We start from the raw sequence: 24211 nt of genomic DNA on the forward strand, positions 1-24211 counted from the left end.
GTCTTTTGCCTGTATCCTTAGTACTGATCATGATTTAAATGGGCTAACTTAATTAGAGTAAGTTCCTTGGTCCTGTCGTCATCACAGGTCTACAGACCATGTTGCTGGTGATGGCATCGACTCCTTTACACACAGTAGACTAGTATATTTGCAGATTTGTAAATGAGGTAATTAGCGTTAGGCTAAATAGGGAACCCTGTCATTAACAAACATATGCCCACTCCATTCACCACCAGCAAAGCAAAAGAGGTTTCTAAAACCAATGGGCCAAGATTGTGAAAACAAAACTTAAAACAAAACAACTTTGGAATGTTGGGTGGACAAGCCAACTTTTTGTGAAGGTGCACCAAGAAATTATTTGATTGTAACTCATCATATGCCCTGATCCAGAGTCCTTCTACTCATATAAAGGGCTCCTTGGTATTATTCCCCAGATAAGCCACTCAATGTAAAACAGGCAACAATTATCTATAATTTTTTTTCTTTCAAAATCTGTCATGAAGTAAGACTTATGCCTGTTTCAGTCCAGTTGTAATAGGATTGTTAATAGCTTTGAGTCGCAATAAGGGATCAACATCAATGGTGAAGCGGAATAAACAGAAAAAACAGCTAGGGTACTACCTCACTAACATAATGTCAGAACATGCAGTATACATCCTTTCCTACAGTAGGCTATTCCTAATAGCACATTCAAGGGGGCCCCTTAAGGCTGTTTTATACTTAAAAGACCGGGGTCTTACAAGTATAAAACAGCCTTTAGTGACATTTTGTCTGATATGGCTCTGCTCGAGTATGATCAAGCTTGGTGTGAGACTACTTCCACTGTGGGTTCACAGAAAGAGCAAGTCAATAAGGTGCTCTGTCAGAAGATTGCTGCCTTAGTTCACCTGAACAAACACCTGGGTGTCATTCAGTACAGAGGGTCTAGGGATATACATTGGGGGAAAAAATGTTTTGAACATTTCAGGGTTGCTGTTTGTTTTTTTTACTCCTTCTTGCAAATATATGTTTTTTTCTTTCCCAGACTTGTCCTCTGCTGGTGAAAACAAACGGCACTTTCAAGGGGAATGTTACTCTAAAACCACAATCACAGGACCTCCAAGTAACAGATTCTGAGAACACATAGGCTATACAGTAGATTTAAATCTCATGAGTTTCTTAACTGTACAAGCTTTAGGCTACACACTAAAAAGGGAGGGATACATAGGAACCCTTAATGCTCAACAATGAAAACAAATATATTATAAGGCATTTCATAATTCCTTTTATCTGCATACTTCACTGACAGCAGGTCTAAAATATTTGAGAAAACATTTCATTCAAGGAGGAAAAGGATGCATATACATCTACACATGCAAATGAACATGTCTATCAGCTATTAACCAGATTCAAGGAATTAGGTCTAAGTCCATAATACAATACCATCAAAGCCCATTTATCAAAATAAAACACGCGCCTACTCAAAATCTATCTTCAACTTGTGCACGGTCCTTTCTCTGAGCAGGCAGCGTTAATAGTTGAATATCGATCACAGTTTTAATAATGTAATATCACACACTCCACTATCAAATGTCACTTCTCTGAATGCAAACACAAGGATTGTTTTAAATCCCCAATTATCTACAGGAGAGTGACTTTTGGTGTTAACAAATAAGGGCATATTAAATATTGAGTTTTATTTTTCCAACTGAGGAAGCAATGATAAACAAAAGGTTATTGCACTTTTATCTTTTGTCTATTTAAAAACGAGGTCAGCGATAAAGATGATTCATGCCTTAATAATGCCATAAGAAGACAACAAAATGTTACACTACTTCTATAGTATGATCACACTGTTATTAACACTGCACACAGCTACTACTGCAACCCTACTTTTGTTTAATCAGTCTACCCTAATAACACAAAACAATCTCCACAATCAATTTGCAACACAGTCACAACAAACAGTTATCCTAAACATAATCACTTGTATCTTGTATGAATGTACCATGTGACAACTTGGGACTGCGTTGTTAAATGAATTGTCTTTTGACTACCAAAAGAATTGAGAAGAACAATCAGAATTCATATGCTCTGGTATGAGACAATTGTCTTTCTACAGTTTCTATGTGTTGCTGACAATCTAAACTTGTTTTCCCTCACTTCACACGAGTCTCATGCCTTTCTTCCCCTGCATGCCAAAACTTTACACAGGCTCCTTAAACTCCATGGTGTTAGGAGCTTGGCTTAGCCTTGAGGTGCCATCTTTGGATTTGTGCTTTCGTACACTATTAATCCCTCACCCTTCCAATGTTTGATGTGTCCAAAAATCACATCAGGGCAACATGCCCTTCATCTTGCCGCCCTAATGGAGCACTCTGCCACAGGCCACCCATTGGAAATGCAGACCATTACAAGAGAGAATTATTTAGACTCTTCGGACTCACATCGCATCGAGTTGAGTCAAGTTCAGAGGGAATATGAGCCCATCAACTGTAGTCTTGAACGTTCATTGTGTGTATATATTTGTTTCCCATTATAAGGCTTCCGGGAAGTACACATGGAAGACCGTACCTTTCGGTAGTAACAAATAAAAGGCACCATGCCACCACTGCGCTGGATATCACACTGGTTCTACTGGTGGGCGGGTGGGTAAATTAACAAGGATGTGGGTGGGGAAAGGCGGTCAAACTAGCGTTAGTCATACAGTAAAAATGTTTTACTTAATGTGTAGAGGTAAAGTTACATAGCTACCATCATCTCCCTCTTTACACTGGGATGTACCCTAATCATATGACTTGCCCTGGATTTACACTCATCTGCTTCGTATACACAGCCAATCCGTAGTGCTCATTTAACGTGGAGTGCAAAAATTGACCTGAAATGATCGGTTTTACACCTAAATTAAATTTACACCGGATTTCACCGCGAGACAAAGACAAAATGTGTTGAAATAAAAAAAAGGATTACCGTTCTCTTCAATATTAAACAGGGGACTTGTGCAACATGCATCTACAGAAAAAACACTCGCGCACACTAGTAGAGAAATCTAAAACTACTGGCATCAGAAGAAGACAAAAAAAAAACTAATCACAGAATCAATGTCAGCGTCATCACACAAAGATCACTGATGAGGTAAAACCGCAGGTCCAATAAAAACGCAAGGTGCATTATACTGCCCCTTTGTAAGGTAGGAAACATTAGACATCTGCCGACACTAATCTAACACTTCTGCGTAGATACATTTCTGGTTTAGGCTGGTTTAAGCAATTACGCTACCCTTTACAAGATGGATCAGAGAATTAACTCTTGGTTAAAGGTCTTATGACATTCATTTTCATTTTGGGGGGGGGGGGGGTTATGACTGAACTTTGAACATTCAGTGGATTTTCTGTGGTCTGGGGTTTTCTGAATAATTAGGCTAAAAAAAGTGCTGGGAATGGCCCCTTGACTTTGACATCATTTAATCCCGCCCCTACCCTCCCCTATCCTTTACTTTGGGGGGGGGGGGGGGGAGAGAGCAGAGGCGATGATTGACAGGCAAAATCCCTCAACAGTGACACCGCATGCAAAGATTTATTTTTTCATTGCAGTTGAAAAGGCTTTAGAAATAGAGAGAAAAACCTGCCATGGCTCACTGGAGTGGATTTTTCAGTTAAAAACATTTTTAATACAAGTTTGAAGGACCATGATAAAGGCCTTTACTGTGTTGTAAAACTGAATGTCATGAAAGCTTTAACATAGCCATACAAATTTCCCCATAATTTAATTACTCTCTTTTTTGAGGTACTCCACATTTATTCTGTATTATTTGGCTCTGGACAATGGACAGACCAAAGTTTGATTGTTTAATCAGTGAATTATGACAGATTCTTTCACAGTGGCAAATATGGCAATATCCTAACCTCTCAGAACAATCTCTGCAACCATGGCAACCTTGAGCTATGTGCTACCTCATTGATTTGTGTGCTTCGTGACACCCACAGATGCCTGTACAGCGCGATTTATACTTTGTCACACAAAGGTGTTGCTCGGCAAAAATAGCTGATCTAAAAGCTCGCAACGCGTTGCGGATTCGACACGTTGTGATCTTATCTTATAGATTCGCTACTTTCGGCATGCAACACAGTCATACAAGCATAAATTAAGCATTATATCAAAATTAGCCGAGAATTTAGAAATCCAACTATGTAGCATAACTCTGGGGGTGATACAACTTATCAGGTACTGCCAGATATCACGTCCGTTTAAGCTTTTAAGGCAAAAGGCTCAACAGTGGATCAAAGAGAGTTGAATTTAAATTTGCCATTTATGAGCATTATTTCAAGTAAGAACTGAGACATCCGTTGAGGCAACTCAATTCCATTTACACCATGCTTTAGCGGACATCTAAAATTATATATTTCTCCCCGGTAACACACATTATAAACCACATTGTTATACAAACACACAACCTAGGGATTGCTTTGCCAATACCAAAAGGACTGACTATATTTCTCTGAAAAGGTCCAATTATAAAACAGATTTATAGTAACATCAAATCTTAAAGGACGACTTTACCCATTTTCATATAATTGTTCCTCACTAACTCATGATAAAATAGTATAATTTTTTTCTACTCTGTCTGTCTCTCATAGGAGGGCTGTTAACGCTTCAGAAACCCGTCTACCAGTGACATCATCATTAGGCATGTTTTTCTTTTTTGAAACAATTTTTATTTTTATTAACGCAAGAACAATGGCTTCCATTAGAGCATGCTAACTTTCCAGGAATAGAAAGCCTGCAGTTTCTATTAGCTTGGATTCCCCATCGATGATGTTACTGGTAGACAGGTTTCTGAACTGTCCACAGCCCTCCTCTGAGACACAGCCAAGTAGAAAAAAGGTAACATTTTATAATAATCATTAGTGAGGACCAACTATATGAAGACAGGTTTAAAATGGGTGAAGTCGTCCTTTAACAGAATACTTGCGCTAAAAGACTACTTTTCCATGCAAATGTCTTCTTAGATTTTATTTCCTTTTTTTAAAAACTTAGTTTATTACTGTTATACCTGGCAAAAAGGACATGCAGCTCCAAACACAAAATAATAATCCTGACTATCTACTTAAGTTACTGACCAAGTTAATATGATTTATGTCTAAAGGCAAATAAAGGTTTCTATGGCACTAGATGGGTGTAGCTTAGGTGCATTTTTGTCAAATATAGGCTATCAAATGTGTGTGATGGTATCTACTGTAGTCCTTTTTTTTGTCTTGTTTTCTGTACTGTAAGGCAATCTCAATGGAATGGATGAACACAAACTTTAAATTCATCTGTCTTCGGTTTACCTTGTAGGCTACCTTCCACACAAAACAGAGAGGGAAAGAAAATGAGTGAATATTACACAACAGTAGGCCTATACTCTCAACAGAAATGCCAAAACCTACCCAGACCCTCATCATCGCAGGAAGACTAATACACAACTAATATGTAAGATAATTATAGGTTTTTCTTTTTTCATGCTACCTGTATAATTACATCTACACAACACAAATGAAGAGCAATATTTTAAAGTCAGGAGAAAGCAAATTGTCCTGCTCTAAACTGACCCTACATTCATTTCAGTCAGTAAATTCATGGCTCAGATTTGAAGGTCAGACTGTAAACTGCTTGAACATATGCATAAATCCATTGCTGCTTTACTAAGGGGGATCTTCCCCCTTAACAAATTTTGGCAAAATAGGCCTCATTTGTGACCAAAGATTCACACATCTAACCCGCATTTAAATCTTCCATTGGCATCTATGCTATGATTTACTGAATTGGCCTAAATGGATGGCAGTGCAATATTTGTGCTGCACACGATTACACACTCTCTCTCTATTGCTACAATTGGACCGTTCACTGCTTTCCACTACTGACTCCGGATATACTGTATATGCTCCATTTGTTTGATCCATTTTTACAACAAAACTGCGATCTAGCTCCATGCACAAGTACTCATCTACCATTGGTACACACAAATAAAGAAAAGCACATATAAGAATACTGTGACACAAAAAAGGATTCAGTTACAATTTGTATATTTGCAGGGGGGCAATGGCTCCATTTACTGGCCATACATGGACATCACAAGAGCAAGATCTCTGCCCATTCCGACCTGTCCGACAGCAGCAGACAGCAGCGGAAATATGTAGGCTAGTTTTTTTTTGTTTGTTTTTGGAAGAGCCTGAGGTGTTGTATGACTTTCACCACTTTGCCGCTGCCTAAGGTCAGTGCCTGCATTTATAATAGGAGGCTGGGTAATGTGATCTAGTGACATTGTTGGACTAGTTGCCCCAGAAAAACACAACAAAACGTCTGGGTGCTTGGTACTGCTCCCAAGTGCTTAGAGATTTGTTTTGTCAATGATGCATTGTCAGTATACAGTTTAGTTGCAGCCTTTGCTTGTCTTTCGCAAATCTCTCTTCCGCTATTCGGCTGAAAAACACATGCATGTAAACATAAGTACATACATACATTTGCTCCATTTTACACACTTAGGACCTGAATGTACTAAAGTGCGTGCTTGACTATCTAATTAAGTGCTGTAGGATCAAGAAACTATATATCATCATGGACCATCCCATAAAAAAGACTAAATCATTTTTCCATTAATATTTCTGATTTGATAAATGAGTTTTGTCTGCTGCATTAACACAGATCCTGAGACTACAAAAATGTATCTATTCCTACACAGATCATAAAAAACATTAGAAATCCCTTTGTTCCACAAACCAATTTGACCCAGAGAACAAAGGTTGGGAAGGGGGATGGGGTCAAATAAGTCCATTTCATTTCAGTCGATTTTCGTGATCATTTGAAATCATGAACTAGAAATGTTCACTTTCTGAAAACACAAAACTGGTGAAATAATTCACTGCTCTGAAATGGAGTTAATGCCAATCTTAAGAGTATCCAGCGAAGTACAACACAAAAGACTATTTGTAGTATTTTCATGACATAGTCTAGTTCCTCCTCTCTAATCCAGTCAAACTCCAACTAACGCATGTAATTGTGCCATTTCTTCATGAGTTGATATGAAATATCTTGTCCGTGACAATGATCCTTAAAACTGTGTTGTGAAACCATCAACAGATGGCAACAAAGCGCAGAATGGCTAGGAATAATGTCCAAGTCATAAAAAGCTCTAGTGGTCTAATACAATCATCTTTAGTATGTTAGTACCAAACATCAGGTGAGGCGACGACAAAAGGAACACCAATGAAACAATTATTTGGATTTTTGCTATTCCTGAAATTTAAAACAAAGAAAACAGGTATTGGCCTAAGCGGAGCGTCACCAAAGTTCTATCTCAGTTTCCTCTTAGCCCTATATTCATTTTAGTAAGGGTTAGAAATTCACTCTGGCCTCTTATGACACATGACATTACACTTATTTTTCTTTTTTTTACTAGAAACTCTGGTTCAACTGTGTTCAAAGCTGTCGCTAAGCTATCGAATGGTTGAAAGACATAAGAAAAAATGAAATCAAACCTAACTACAAGTCTCAGGACTGGTCATACTCTGCTATAAAGCATTCCAACTGAAATGATGATGCGTTACAGAAGGCAGGGATCAAAAGGCATTTCATGAGATGCCATGAAGGTGATCCAGTGCATTTGTATTGACACTGACAGTAAAATGCCCGCTGCACAGAGCCATTCGTTTAGTCTTTAGATCAGTTTTTTTATGGACCGAAAAAAATAAAAAAAAATAATCAAAAACATTCCAGGGAAACAAAAGCCCTTGTGACAGTGATTGTCTATATAATAACGCTAAAATCAAAAAGGCCAAAAAGAAAATATTGCTTGAAAACTGCCAAACCAAAATAGCAGAAACACTCTCCATCTTGTCAAACCAATCAGAGCTGACCACCAGAAAAGTCAAGATACAAGCTATTAGATGGAGAAAATTAGATCACCGGCTCCAAACACGGCATTAAGTATGAGCTTGTTAAAGTAAAAAACGCTGACACTTGGTTCAACTACAGACAACTACAGACAACAAAGAAGTTTTAAGAGACTTGAAAAATAATAATAACTTGATTGCTCTCTTTCGATATTTAGGCCATTCTAATTATGACATCTAATAATGGAGAAAAAAAAAGAAATACTGTTCATTAAGTCAAGAGATGGGAAATAAATTGAAATGGCTTGTTCATTTATGTGCTCAGATATATGACGTTTTGATGAGGTGTTGTTGGCAGATATTATTAGTAAAGCCTTCATCTAAGAGATAAACAAGGCCTCAGTCAGTCACTATCCTACAGTAGTTCTCTTGTCCTACGGAGAGAACGTTAGGCCTACGGACCCTGGGTGAAGATGAAGCAGCTGCTAAACGAGTTGACGAGGTATATCAAAGATCTATTGTCTTTCTCTGTACAGTACAGTTTATCTCAAATAAATAATTTATAGCCATAGTAGTGTTGATCAACTTTGGTCATAACGTATATGCTTAGAAACATTCTAGCTTAACAAACACTCATGTAGCTTCTTTTTTTTTTTAATGAAGAGTCAGCACTGAGAACAAAATTGATGTTAAGAATGCCGACCCCAAACATGGCTCTCCTTTGGAAGGAGACCGGCGTTACGTATTCAGCAGCATTACCGAATTCTCTTCTGTGAAAAAAACGCTTCTAGGCCGTACATTAAAAGTATACTACGGAAATAACCTCTTTATGACCCTTTTCCAAATTTAGAATTGTACTGTAGTACACTGGCATTGCACTCTCAAACTAATTTGTACTTTTCCCTTGTATGGTTCCTTCATAAAAATCTAGGCTAATGGACAAAAAAAGAAAAGAAAAAAAACCTCTTTGATCATTCTTTTTGGGGAGGCTATGCATTCCTCTACAAGGTCACCAAGTCTGATCGAAGATGATATGACTTTAAATACTGAACGATATGGAACAAATGACAGACAAGGATATACAGGTCTCCATGCTATTAGTTGTCAGTTATATAATTATGCCAAAGTGATTTTAAAGGGCTTAATGATTCGGGGGATGGCCAGATTGCCAGGCTGTTTCAGGCGCCACAGCTCATTCAAGTGACCTTGTAGAGCAATCAGTCTCTTAAGTATTGAGCACTACTGGGACATGGAGGAATGGGATCTAATTGCATATTAGGTTTGACTGCACCTCAAGAGAAGACCAAACACTCACACGCGCGCACACACACACACACACACACACACACACACACACACACACACACACACACAGACGCACAAACACATACATACATACATACATACATAGAGAACAGACAGGTGGGTGGGTGCTCTCCTGGTCCTCTGGGCTGTGTTAAAGGGAGTCGCCCCCTGGTGGTGATGACGGTGATAGCAGCTGACTGTTGGGGTGGGGTGGACTGGGGGCTGGGGGGGACGGCCTCACTCAGACAGACACCCATCCAGGCCGACCGCCGCTCCGTGGCGGTCCTTGACATAGCCGTTGTGGAGGCTGCCGTTGGGCAGCGGCGCGCAGGCGGCCGTGATGCCGCAGTGCTTCAGTAAGTTGAGACCCGGGGAGGGGGAGACGCTGGGGGAAGAGCAAGAGCAGGAGGAAGGGTCCCGCTGAGGGAAAGGCTTCATGGTGGAGAGGATCAGAGCCAGGCAGTCAGCCACATCCTTGTTGGGGGCACAGGCCAGGGCTGGGGTGTGGCCTGTCACCATGGCAGCAGCAACAACAACAACAACAACAACAACACAAATCAGCCAATCAGCAGTTTCCACAAGCGAGATTTTAGTGTGACACAAAATGCGCACACATCCCACAATACACTTTAACCACTTGAACCCCAGCATCCATGTTCTGGGGGGGACCATTAGCCAAAAATAGCAGATCTACAAGCTTACGTGTCCCGTTTACTAGGTCGAGAGGGTTTAAGTGGTTAAAAAGCATGTGGTAATCTAGTATTTGCTGATTTAACTAAATACTACAGCTGTGGTGAGAGTGAATGACTGGAGCAGGTAACAGAATGGAGGGAGGAGGAGGATGTGGGGGTTCATCACCTTCCTCGTCCACAGCCAGCACGGTGGCTCCTCTGCTCAGCAGGGCCTGGACCACAGTAGCCAGGCCGTTACGTGCTGCAAGGTGAAGGGGCCTGGGGAACAGGTCAGAAACAGGAATCAGGGCCTCCATTCTGGCACTAAAGTGCAAATCCAAGTCCAGCATTTCTTTAGCTGCTTGGTGCGATGAACACTTAAATATAATTGTCTTTTTTTTCTCTTCACAGATTTTCAACAATATCGGGATTTCAAAAGCATTAGCAGTTCAGTTAAAACTCCCTTCATGCTAATCTTTCTCCATGCATCAGAAGGTTGTTCCCATTAGTGAGATTACGTGTGAACAATATCCTCTCGAGGCAAATTAAGGGATGCAGGACATGCTTCCAGAGATCGAAAGTAAAAAGCAACATTTTCATCGTGATCTTTGCAATTATTTCTATTATACTGTTTTCTACTGGATCTTTCATCCATTTCTTTAACGCTTTTTTAATCTCCAAAATAAAATAATTTAATCAAAGAAAATATAAGCCCTATGAATAATCTGGGAATTTCATAGTTTGAGACTTCAGATAATATTAGTAGGTCCTCACATTTGCAGTGCACTGTTGGTGGCATTAATGAGAGTTGGATTGTGGATCTCCCCCAAAATAAGCAGGGCACACATCTCATGGGCCTAGAAAGACAAAACAAAAACAGACAAAATCAAACAAACATGAATTGTTTTTGGTTTCCATTCCTGAGAAAATGATTCCTAGATTCCATCACTCCTACTTGGTAAAAATATACACACCACCGCTGCTGGTGTTAAACTTTTTTTTAGGGGGTGAACAACAGTGATGCGTATGATTACCTTGCTGCAGGCCAGGTGTAGGGCAGTGTTCTTGTTGTCGTCCAGCAGTGTCAGGTCAGCCTTGGCCCGGTGAAGTAGGATGGCTGGGTAACAACAACACAAAGACATGTTATCTCCTGCAACACGATCACAGCATCCAGAACGGTGTGTATTTATGCACGTCTGTCCCCTCTAAAGGAGACCAATCACAGCTTTTCACAAACAAAGTGCGCCGTTTCTGTGTGGACGTACCCACGGTGCCACTCTGTCCCTTATCAGCGGCAACCATTAGGGCGGAGCGTCCAGTTTGGTCCACTGCATTGATCTCTGCCCCATGGCGAAGAACCAGCTGAAGTCCTGCCACGTCCTCAGCAAACGCTGCCGCATGGAGCGGGGTCCTGCAGGCAATGCAGGCAACTCATGAGCTCAGGATTACAACATCTGGAGGTATTGTTAATAAGCTTTGTGCATTATGTGCTATTCCTGTGTTAGTTAACACCTGTGAAATATGAAGATCACAAGAGTAGGTGCAGGAAACATTACTGAGTATTTCAATGGGCAAAAGCTATGGATCAGTGATTCTTTTATGCTCTTGGGATGAGGGATGTCATTGAATAATGCAGGTAAGTGATTATTGTGCTCCATAGACTCACCTTCCTTTGGCATCTCTGGTGTTTATCATGTGGACCCCAGCAGATTCCAGCAGTCTCTCTGCAGCACCGCAGTGGCCGTTCATCCTGTAACACAGAGGATTAAGGTTGTTCATACGTCAAAAATAGCAAGCTCAAAACCCATAAAAGTGGGGACCAAGTATAGACCCCTGGGGGACCGCAGTCAACAAAATCTATACGGTTTAAGCGTTTAAATTAGAGTACTCACAGAGCACAGTGCAGTGGGGTGAAAGGGTTGCCCTCCCCGTGGACAAGTGTTTTATGTTCAAGTAAAACCTCCAAACAGTCTTCATGCCCTGTGAAAGAAGTCAGACAGGCATGGGATAAGCACAAGGGACAACACAATTCACTTTTATTTGACTACATAACAGTGTGGTAAGAAGAAAATAAGTGCCATTGTTCCAATCAAGCCCGGCCAACCTTTGTAAGCGGCCCAGTGTAACGGGGTGTAGTCTTTGTTGTCCAGCAGTTTGTCTAGGGGGTCACTGGCCATGGCGGCCTGTACCATGTTGGCCAGGATCTCTGTGTGTCCTCTGGAGGCACCGTAGTGCAGAGGGGAGCTACCCCGGGCGTCCCGACACAGAGCAGAAGCCTTGTGCTCCAGCAGGGCCGTCACGCAGTCATCACGACCCAACACCGCCTGGAGCAGGAACCCAAACTGGGCCGATTAGACTTTCATACTGATCACCACAGCTTATAAGAAGGTACTGGCAGGAGACACTGATGTGGAAAGTAGGGATGCGACATGAACTCGATTTTCGATTAGTGTTCTAATAGATTTTTTTACTAAATAATAAATACATAATTAAGTAGGTCGGAGGGGCTTATTGTCGATATCAGCAGAGAACACGAGAGTCTATCCCCGTTACAATGTGCTAGACCCTTGCGAGATGAATTGCTTAAGTGAAACCTCACCTTACCCACACCCACAGTACCATCAGCTCGATCTGTAAACCTCAAGACGATTATGATTAAGCTTTGTACGAGACATTATGAGGCCCTGCCAGAATGATAAATAGTGAGGGTCTGTGTAACTCACCCCTCTGTGCAGGGCGGTGCTGCCCCTCTTGTCCTTGGCATCTGGTGAGGCTCCCTTCTCCAGCAGGAGATGGACACAGTCAGTGTGACCTCCCAAAACAGCTAGCATCAATGGGGTCCTGATGGAGACAGGAAGACAGGAAATATGCTCTGGGTGGGTACGTACGTATGTATGTATGCATGCATGTATGCTGGAGCGGACCAGTATAGACCCCTGGAGGGCACTGGTCAATGAAGTACAGTATATAGACTTTAAGTTGTTACAGATCCAAAAAGGGAAATCCACACTCCTGAATAAATATCTTGATGGATGTTTTCAAATGAATGGGTGGCAAACCCTTTGGATTGCTTATTTGAAATCTAAGCACCAGTGAAGTGTTCTTTAAATTAACCTTTTTAATCATTGAAAAAGTTACGGTCACTTGATCGTTAATTTTCAGGAAATTTCCATCAAACATTGACAAAACTACTCACTGGCCAAATGTGTCGGTGACATTGGTGAGGTCCCCCTCCTCCCCATTCTCAATCATCATGAGCAGGCAGTCTGTGTGACCATTGGCAGCTAGAAAGATACAAAAACATTATCATATTTGCCAAAACTGAAAATGTATATAAGAATGGGCAAAACGGTCACACTAGGATGAAAGATAAAAACTGAAAGTTTAAGTATTAAAGCAACGTTTTTGGGCAGATGCCAAGTAACCCTGACAGAGGCATGTCCTTGTTTCATTTTATTTACATTTCTGATTGTATTTTCCACTGAAATGTGCAAGAATACATTTTCCAAAACATGAAATGGACACTTCTCAGAATCCTCAGTGTGTAATTGACCATTTTTTTACTCTGAGAGCATAAATATTACATAACACTGAGGATTTTACTGTATAGATATGGGGAAAATAGCACTATGCTTTGACACAGTAGTTCCAATTCATCCTTTCTGACTGCCAGAGATGGTATGCACCTGTCCTGGATATGCCCTAGTCTCTGGCGGTCATCCAGAATTCATAGAGCCTTAAGTATCATTTATAGTCGGACGTAAGGAGACGTAACGAGCGCCGACGCTCCTTATGTTGTTTGTTTTGTCTCCCCCTCCGTTACCTACGGCTCCAGTATTTCCTTCCGTGCAATCAACATTCACCGTCAGGCCGACGTGTACGTTGCCTGTAGTACCATTGGCGCCCGTTGGCAGTCCTCATCAACTCAACCCGTTCAACTCAACTCAACCCGTTTCGCGGCGATGTGCCACGAAACGGGTTCATCTGTCCCTCAATGGACCTGTTTGAAGGTGGTCATCCTAGTCATAATTCCAACGGATTTAACGTGAGCGACCTTGCATGTGTCCATAAAGAACGCGAGACATCCCTCACCCCCTGAAACACGTTAAAGACCCATCAAGGGACTTTGAACGGCCCTTTAGTTACCTGCAACGTGAAGGGGAGTCCACATGAGCCGGTTGTCATTGAGGAGACAGGATGCCCCCTGGGCCAGCAGGACCTCCACACAGCGGACGTAGCCTCGCTGGGCAGCCACGTAGAGCACAGAACGGCCCGCGGCATCCTGCACGTCCACATAGGCTGCGGTCTCTGTTAGCACGCGCAGCGCCTGCCAGTGACCCTTATCAGCCTGAGGGAATAGATGAGGGTTCATTTAACGGAGATTGTACACTAGATTTCTACACTCACTTGAGTTACAAATGGATAAATGGACACTGATAAAAACACAGACTTACAGCAAGATGCAGCGGACTGACGGGGATACTGCTCTCAATGTCTCCTAGGGCGTTAAATGACATCTCCAGGAGCTAAAAAAAGAAAAGAAAGGTTACATCTCAGTATGGGTGAGCTGTGACTCGAGCGAAGCATGCACAATTGTTTTGAGCCGACCTGTGGTAAAACTCACCAGCTCCAGGTTCTGTTTGTTGCCGTGGTAAGCTGCATAGTGAACAGCACTGTAACCCTTTGAGTTGACCATTGATGGATCAGCACCATTGTCCAGAAGATGTTCCAAGCAGCTGTTAACAAATTGATACAAGTGCACAGGGAAGAAAATCATCGTACCACACCAATGGTTGCAACAGGTTCCAAAACTCAGGGTACAAATTATACAATGTTAACATTTCACCCCAAATTAGTAGTCAATACAAGTCAATACAAATAATGCAGACAACTACGTTTCCGCTGATACACGCGACGACGTCACCAGTCACTTATGTCCACCAGACAGTGAGGAGTTTCACTGAGAGGGCGCAACTCCTGCGGAGGAACACGCTATTCCTCTCAGTTCCGTTCCCTGCTCAACAGGTGCTCTGACCAACCTGTAGGGGTCATTATTGCAGCAACAAAGAGCGCCCTCCCCGCCCGGCTTCCCACTTGTGAACACAGCCAGTTGTGTTCGTTGGAGCGCCCAGCCAAGGTGGAAGCACCATGGAGGATTACAACCCAAAAGCATCTTGACACAAGTCATGAAGATAGAAGAAAACAACAGTAACTCACAAGTATGACTCTTTCGCTCCGTCCTCATCACTCTGATGGCTTCCAGAAAAATGACGGTCAGCTCTGCAAGGGAAGAAAAGAAAATCATCATTCTTCTAAAACACCCGTTTACCCAAAAGCCTGATTGAAGTGTCATTTACAACCATTATTTTCAAGTGGGGGGTGAACATTATAATTTATTTTAAATACTAAAGTAAATTTGTATGAAAGTATCCTTCCTATAACTAGTACACGTTTGACAGAAACTGCTCACTTAAATCATGAATTTTCATTCTTTGCTATACAACACCACCATTAACGAACAGCACACAGACAACAATGACAATATTAGCAAAAAAACATTCCACACTGGAAGCATCACGAGGGACTGGAACTGCACTTTAACTACCTAAAGATGTGGTCATGTAAACACTTTAATCAAATTACATTGATTAGATTAACCTCATGATCTGAATTGATGCACAGTACTATGATCAGTAGGGCTGTCACAATTATTACATTATCGTCTAAAGCAATTAAGGTTATTCATTTAAACGTATAAAATGACAAGCATTTCTTTGTATATTTAAGTTAGCCTATTTGTCATATCTGCCCTGTGCAATTTTTGTTTACAAGCCTAAAAGTCAAACAGAAATGTTTAAATGGTCCAACGTTCAATGCCAAAACTCAATTGAATTGTTAATCACAATTATTTATATGACAATTAATCGTCATTATTGCAGGTCTGTTTAGACATGTTTATCCAACAATCTTGAGTAAACTTCAAGACCGAGGTTTCAACAGTTGCAGCACATGTCCAACACACCTTTTAGCCACTTTCAACCTGGTGTCCCAATTTTGAGCATGTCATTATAGGCAAACACTTTTAAAACAATTTCAAAACACTTCAAGAATTAAAATAGCTGATCTATAGCTTGTATTGTGAGCTAGTAGATTTTGCACGTCAATTTCATTCAACAAAGTAAGATAGGGCTTAAGTTGTTATAATCATATAATATTCATTTATTCAAGATAAAAGATATAAAGTATTTAAACTCATTTGCAGTGTCATAAAGTAATACAATACAATCAACAACATAAGGATAAGGATTTCTACATCACTGTTGAAAATAAATTACAGCTAGGAATTGGGAGAATAAAACTTTGTAATATTTGGTGGATATTGACATTCAAACTACAGTATTTGAATTCATGCATTATTCAAACTATGATTTCAGCCTGACTACGTGTGTGTTGGTGTACCGCAGAGAGAGGCAGAGCGAGCAAAGAGTGCTGAGAGAGACCCTACCTGCAGAAGGCTTGTGAGGCAGCAGAATAGTGCAGGGGAGTACAGCCTGTCTGGTCAGGCTCATTGACCTCAGCGCCAGCGCTCACCAGGGTCACAGTGCACTGGTACCTCCCATTAGCAGCCGTATAGTGCAACGGTGTCCTACGGGTGACAAAATACAAAGTGACCTCAGACACATCCTAGTCAACTTTATCAAATGGAATGACAATACAATGTACCGTATTATCAAGATTAGCCATTTTGATGTAACGGCAGTATCTGAAACGGCAGGCCACTTACCTTCCCATATTATCCCTCTTATTCAAGTCGGTACCACTACTTAAGAGCAAGTTCAGACATTCAACATTTCTGCAAAGAGATATAAACGAGATGCAATTCTGTTAAAAAATTAAAAGCAATACCATGTTGTACCAGACTACATTGGGTACTCAAGTTATTGTTTACCAGTCTAACAGGCCATTTGGTGTGTGTGTGTGTGTGTGTGTGTGTGTGTGTGTGAGTGTGTGTGTGTGTGTGTGTGTGTGTGTGTGTGTGTGTGTGTGTGTGTGCCTCACCCTCCAGAGGCAGCAGCGTGTAGACAGGTCCTTCCAAAGTCGTCAGGGGTGTTTATGTCAAACCCAGCTGACAGTACATGCTCCTTACTCATAGATGAAACTATACTATACAGCTGACCTGTAGTGAAAAAAAAGACGACTGTGAGTGAAGACTATGTCCAAGTGTACAGAAGCTGACGGATCAAATGAACGACTGCTGTCATACAACCGCAGCAGGGTCACAAACCTGAGGAGAGTAACTTGCGACAACAGTCTGAAAACCCGTAGAGCACAGCTAAGTGCAAGGGAAACATTCCGTGGATCCCACGTCTGTAGAGATGAAGATAAATCAAATGGTATTGTAACAAGCAAGAAATGTATCAGTACCTTGAAGCAATAAAGAATTAACCTGTTCACAGAAGAGAATATACACCAATACATGTCTTAGTACTAACACATCTGTTATCATGTTGAATTCAGTGATGAACGCTGAATTCCCAAAATACCGACATTATAAGTGCACGGCCCAATAGATGGTGCCAAACTGACAGCAATAACAGTGAATATTTTTTCCAATTCTGTTCATGGACATCAACCTTATGTGCCTTATGTGACCTTGTTGGTCAGATGCTAGCTTAGTTTGCACGTTATAATGTATAGAAGTTAAGAATAAATAAAAAAACAACAATAAAAACATAGCAATTGAACAAATGATCTTATTGCTTCTCTCCTGACCCCTTATCTTGTTAGCCAACATGACACTAAATTGGTTGATGAGCACCATTTACAAGATCTTGGCTCGTCTTCTAGCAACATGAAAACATTTGGAAGAAAGCATCTATACCGCACTGGACTCACCTGGCTGTGTCTGCTCCGTTGGTCATCAGTGTGCTGATCAGCAACTCATGGCCGTACTTAGCAGCAACGTGGAGAGGGGTATTGCCATACTTATCCACACAATCAATCTCCCCACCTGGTAGAGAGAGCAGGGACGCATAGATACACCAATCAAAGAGCCATTGGGAGACAAGATATGCCTATAATAACCATATACTTTTACACATGGTTACCATTTTGAATGAGGATCTGAGAGCGTGTGAAGCGTCCATGAATGGCTGCCATGTGCAAAGGGCTCTTCCCTTCTTTACTCTGAGGGTAAGAAATAAAAACGTAACATTTCTCCACAAATAACATTCTAAAGTGCATTGTTACTACGTTACAGGGTAGTGACCTTTAAGAGATCGACATGATCATGCAAATGACCATCAGGATAAAAAAAAGGCTGGTACTGCAACTGCAGAGCTTCCCTTCTACACGTGAGTCCGCTCACCTGCTGGTTGACATCTGCCCCGTTGTTGACCAGTAGCTCCAGACAGAGAGCACCATTGGTGGAGACGGCAGCCAGGTGCAGAGGGGTGTAGCCACTGCGGTTGGGCTGGTTGACGTTAGCCCCGTGGTTGACCAGCTCGGTAGCCACAGCCTCCTGCCCCATGTAGCAGGACACATGAAGTGCGGTGTTCCCAAAGCCATTGGGCTCATCGATCTTACACAGGGAAAAAAAAAAACACAGTAGTGAAAATCACATCTGTGTACCTCTTTATGGTATGGTGTTAAATGGAATTTGGTCAATAGATAAGTCACAAGGACATGTGGAAATTTGACATTATAACACTTTCTTATGCGTTCTGTGTGCTGACTGCCTAGAGCTTTGCTAGAAAATCACCATCTGAGCTGTCGACACAGAACACATTAGCAAGAATTATCATAACATTTTTTATATGATTTACATAAAATATCTGCAAAGTTTCCCTTTGCGCTGTCATTTTCAGTGATTGTGTGCATTTGTAAGACATTTACTTTTCCTGATTCTGTGTTTATTACTGCCATTTGAAAATAAAAAGGAACAGAAAACCTGAGAATGACCTCATTCCAATAACAATGTTAATCATGCATCGACAACATGAGCACTCACCTCTGTCCCTAGCCTCAGTAGGTACTTGACAATTTCGATGTGACCACTGGCAGCCGCAGCATGGAGAGGCGTGTAGCCCTGTTTGTCCTTGCAGCTCTTGTCAGCACTGCGAGAAACCAGTAACTTCACGACCTCCACATGCCCTGCAGGAGAGATGAGAACACGCATTCAGTATTGTGAGCATATTAAGCCTGAGTTATACTTAAGTTGTGTGCGGGCGTCAGTTGCACACCAACATTTTTAGCGGTGCCAACCGCTCTATACGTGGCTTTTGACTTTTGTATGTCCGTCCGTCCGTCCGTCCGTCCGTCCGGCCGGCGGTTTCAGCACGGGATGAGCACGGCAAAGAAGCAAACAGCTATAACTTCAGTTTGCAGCATGCCACCAAGTCCAAATTTGGTATGTGGACTTAGACCACCAATAGGGACGAGCATGAATTGATGACGTTATCAAAAAGGGGTCCAGGGACCCCCAGCGCCCGTATGAGCACGGGATGAGCACGGGATTTTAAACAGCTATAACTCCAGTTTGCAGCATGCCACCAAATCCACATTTGGTATGTGGACTTAGACCACCAATAGGCACGAGCATGAATTGATGAAGTTATCAAAGAGGGGTCCAGGGACCCCCCGCGCCCGTATGAGCACGGGATGAGCACGGGATTTTAAACAGCTATAACTCCAGTTTGCAGCATGCCACCAAGTCCACATTTGGTATGTGGACTTAGACCACCAATAGGCACGAGCATGAATTGATGAAGTTATCAAAGAGGGGTCCAGGGACCCCCCGCGCCCGTATGAGCACGGGATGAGCACGGGATTTTAAACAGCTATAACTCCAGTTTGCAGCATGCCACCAAGTCCACATTTGGTATGTGGACTTAGACCACCAATAGGGCCCAGCATGAATTGCTGAAGCCCCGCCCCCTCTGTCTTCCCATTGGCTGGCCTTCAAACAGCCATAACTCAAGTTCGCAGCATGCTATGGAGTACAAATTTTGTACATGGACTAAAGCCAGCAATAGGGACTAACTGTCATTACTTAAGCCCCGCCCCCTCTGTCTGCCCATTGGCTGGGCTTTAAACAGCCATCATTCCAGTTTGCAGCATGCTCCCAAGTACAAATTTGGTAAGTGGACTCAGACCACCAATAGGGACGCATTGAAATGAGTTAAGGCCCGCCCCAAAGGCACCGCTTCCTTCACACAGGGTGTGATTTTTCTAGATGATCTACAAGCTCATAAAATGCTGCACGGCAATGCGTTGTGAGCTTGCAGATCTGCATTTTCGTGTGTGACACCTGTGCACAACTAAGTCAGGTATGACTTGTCACAGTCATGTTGAGGCAGAACAAGAAGTCATAAAAAAATCAGAGAGGATTACAAGTACAAGTCCGGTCAGCTTGGAATGCAACCAGGGACTGGCCTACAAGCCTTATTGAAAGCCATTTCAATAAGGATCCTATGCCACAGAGCAGAAACGTGCTTACCCAAGTAGGCTGCACAGTGGATGGGCTGTCTCTCCCTCTTGTCAATGGCACTCAGGTTGGCCCCTTTATTCAGCAGTAGCTTCACCATCTACACCACAAAAGAAAAAGAAAACATTGCAGACAAAATGAGTCACGGTGGACAAATAGGTTTCTATATTCCAATGGACAAATGTGCATGTTATACCCTTGAGACAGATTTTCTTTTAATAAATAAATGATATAACAGCGCCCAAAACCAAGAAACTGAGCGGAAGACTGCAGTCTTCTCACCTCCTGGAACCCACTCTGAGCAGCATGATGCAGGGCAGTTCGACCAGTACGATCTGCCATGTTCAGGTTACTCAACTGGGTTAGCAGTGCCTCTGCACAGCGCGTGGCGCGGTTGGCAGCAGCCACGTGCAGTGGTGTCTGCCAGAACTTGTCTCGCGCATTTGCCTCTGCTCCACGCCGCAGCAACAGACCCACTGCCCTCTGGGGAGGTAGAAGCAATAGAATGGGACTTCAGGGGAAAAAAAGTTGTACACCAGCACCTCCACATTTCCTGCAGTGCAGCACTCACTAGGGCTGTCACGATTACAAATTTAAGTTGATGACTGATAAATAATTGCGATTAATGATTTTATTGCGTGTTTGGCATTAAACATTGGAACGTATGAAGCCTTTTAGGCTTCGTAATCGTAATCAAACATTTCACAGGGCAGATATGACAAATAACTGAAATATACAAAGAAATTATTGACATATTTAATAATTTGTAGATAGCTGATCTACAAGCTTACAACTTGTGGATCTGCTATTTCTGCTTTTTTAATATGTGAAAATGTGTGAAAAGTTTTCAATATGCAAACGCTTATGACAATTATGCTAAAATAATTGTGATTATCTGAAATAATTGCGATTAGACGATTATGTAATAATTGTGACAGGCCTAGCACTCACCGCCTTGCATATATGTGAGTCAGTCAACACATTAATGTTAGGAATAGATAACAGAATGTTCACATAAAAACAATTGGATTAAAAAGAAAATGTAAAAAGAGACTGATATTCATAGCTTACTTCATTCCGGGAGGCAGCCGCCCTGTGCAACGGAGTCAACCACACATGGTCTTTAGCATTTACACTGGCACCTGTCAGAGTAAACACACACGGCAACTTGGAAAGAAGTCTCACAATCATTTCTAATTAAGCAACAGAGCATTACAACACTGCAAACTTAAACAGTGATGGAAAAAAAACAAATTCATTGCAGTAATAAATGTGGTATAGGGAGTACTGAATGCATGTTTACACACTAGTAATCCAGAAGGCATGCATATGGTACCTGATTCAATGAGAAGGTCCATTATATGGACGTCACCCACACAGGCAGCAGCATGAAGCGGCGTACGGCGCTCTTGGTCCTGATAATAAGTAACGTTAGGGTGAATCAATCCTGACATTTTATCAGTTGTGGAAAATGTACTCAAATGTTTTACATGAGCAAAATGTTCTTAAAGTACCAAAAGTAAAAGTACTCATTATGCAGAATGTCCTATTTCACAGGTGTTCAAAATGTATAAAAATCGTTTGAAAATAGCAGATCAACAAGCTACATGTTGTGAGCTTGTAGAACGGCTATTTTCAAATAGCCGAATTATATAGGGATAAAGTGGTTAATGCATGTTGTGTAATAATACAAATCTACAGTAACTAAATTTTCAAATAATTGTAGTGGAGTAAACATAGTAACATACAATATTTGTCTCTGAGATGTAGTGGAGTGGAACTAAAAGTACTGAAAATAATCCAGTAAAATAAAAAAAAATCCTCAAATTTGTACTTAAGTGCAGTACTTGAGTACACACACTTAGTTACTTCCCACCACTGCATTTTATTTGCACCTCTCGAATGCTAAGAGGTTCGTTCTTACCAATGACATTTGATAACTAATAAATAATAATAATAATAATAATGCTGAGGCATTTCATACATACCAGTGCATTGACATCCTCCTTTTTGTGCAATAATAATTGGACTTCTTCAGCATTTCGGTTGAAGATGGCCTGGACCAGTGGAGGCTGCAGATACAGTGATGATGGCTTTGTTAACATCATGGTTTAGATTGATTGAATACTGTATTAACAGTTTGCAAAATAAAGGGCAGAGGTACAGACTCATACAAAAGGATGCTTAAAGCCATGGTTCTCAGAGTCAGGTCCGGGGACCCCCAGGGGTACTTGAGGGGGTTCCAGGGGGTACCCAGCTAAATGATGGACAGGAACCAAATGGACCCTTATGGGTCTGTAACTCTGAGAGTTAAATTAACATTGATTTTACAATGTGAATTGGGGTGTCAGAGGTATAAATGCCATTAAATGGGGGTCCGTAGCCTAATGCATGTCAAACTGGGGGTCCTTGAAATTAAAATGGTTGAGAATCACTGCTAGAGAGCCGTAAAAACCTTCTCTTATTGGGGTCCCTGGCTTATCTTTTCAAGTGGGGGTCCGCGGGGTAATTGTGTCAATTAGGGGGTCCTTGACATGAAAAAGTTTGAGAACCACTGGCTTAAAGGATAACCCAAGAAAGCCTATGGCTTATTTCCATTGGGGTTGCTGTGCAGATACAGTGATGATGGCTAGACGTTAACATTATGGTGCTGCGTTATAAAGTACACCAATGACGGAGGTTCAGCCCCGCAGGCTGCAGTCCTCATACATTACTATAAAACGGGAGTCTGTACATGGGACGTTTAGCATCTGTATGCCGCAAAAAAAACAAGTTACATTTAGGCGATTATACGTCCTTATCTGTTTCCAGCAAATAGTCTGATCCTGGACTGAGGCCTAGTACATCAGGGGGGCCGAGCTAAACGACGTCAGCCAGCAGTGTTGCCAGGTTTTAGGAGAGAAATAACCAACCAGGTCTAGGAAACCAAGCCCAAAAGAAACAACTGGGCCACAAGAGCACTTTAAACCTACCGTATATGCGTCGGCTATTCGAAAATAGCCGATCTACCAGCTCACTTCTAGCTTGTAGTTCTGCTATTTAAAAAAGGCTCTTGCAATAAAATGTGTAATACTTGGAATATTCCAACAATAACACAAATGCTCCCTGGGCACACAACGTTCATGAAAATATCTGAGAACCACTGGTTTAAAAAAAATACAATGGAAACAAGCCCAAATAAGCGACTACACTTTAGAAACAACGACAAAAAACACAACCACCCATTTGTACAAGCAACTTTGCAGAAAAACAAGCCCAGAGTCGCTTATAATAAGCGGACATGGCAACGCTGTCAGAGTCGAATGGGCTCCGGCTATAATCTGCTATCATCCTGGCCCTGACCCAGGCCAGGGCCTACACCTCTCTACAACAGACACAATGTTCTAGCATCGTCAGTCGCAATCACACCACGTTTCTACGATGCAAAACGCTCTCACACGCATGCTTCACACCGATTTGGGCCCGGACGAAAGAAATACGACACAGATATTTCACGTCCAAGCGAGTGGTTTATGTTTGCCAGCAAATAGCCTACGCCGATTGACGTGATGGAGCTCTTTCTCTCTCGCTCTCTAAAGCAACCTTAACCCACCTGGTCTGTAATGTTGTGGACTCCCATCTCCCTAAACTCAGCCAGGACGGAGCTCCTTCATGAGGATCGAACTGAGAGGTTATGTTGTGATGCCGCTGCTGGTTCTGTGTACTCCACCTATCCTTGTCAGACTACACCCATTACAGTGTCTGTGATCGCTGTTAGAATTCCGTGCCGCTGCTGCTGGGATCTTGGTCAGTGTTGTTGTCCGTATCCAATGTCTGTCTGATGATGCAGGCTGAGGCTCTACGACTCTCTACGATCAGGGTTGCCAGATCTGCTTATTATAATTTCCCCGCACATTTTT

The 24211-nt window shown here is 41.9% G+C and overlaps 1 protein-coding gene across 1 annotated transcript; it reads right to left on the reverse strand.

The window, feature by feature from the left end:
• Positions 1–1414: 1414 nt before the first annotated feature.
• On the reverse strand, positions 1415–24099 carry ankrd52a (ankyrin repeat domain 52a). Its single transcript, XM_084069770.1, has 28 exons — positions 23905–24099; positions 22301–22384; positions 21649–21727; positions 21384–21454; positions 20595–20795; positions 20325–20412; positions 18837–18979; positions 18195–18407; positions 17935–18013; positions 17723–17837; positions 17112–17194; positions 16886–17003; positions 16611–16679; positions 16332–16472; positions 15044–15106; positions 14451–14562; positions 14281–14352; positions 13973–14174; positions 13023–13110; positions 12550–12667; positions 11931–12150; positions 11719–11806; positions 11493–11576; positions 11092–11237; positions 10861–10943; positions 10601–10683; positions 10014–10105; positions 1415–9664 (listed from the first exon to the last, which is right to left on the reverse strand). Exons 1-28 carry the CDS (start codon positions 23929–23931, stop codon positions 9393–9395), a joined length of 3234 nt encoding a protein of 1077 aa, XP_083925896.1. The 5' UTR covers positions 23932–24099; the 3' UTR covers positions 1415–9392.
• Between the last annotated feature and the right edge of the window lie 112 nt (positions 24100–24211).

The sequence above is a fragment of the Gymnoscopelus microlampas genome (assembly GCF_963454915.1).
Source record: "Gymnoscopelus microlampas genome assembly, chromosome: 10".
Lineage (NCBI taxonomy): Eukaryota > Metazoa > Chordata > Actinopteri > Myctophiformes > Myctophidae > Gymnoscopelus > Gymnoscopelus microlampas.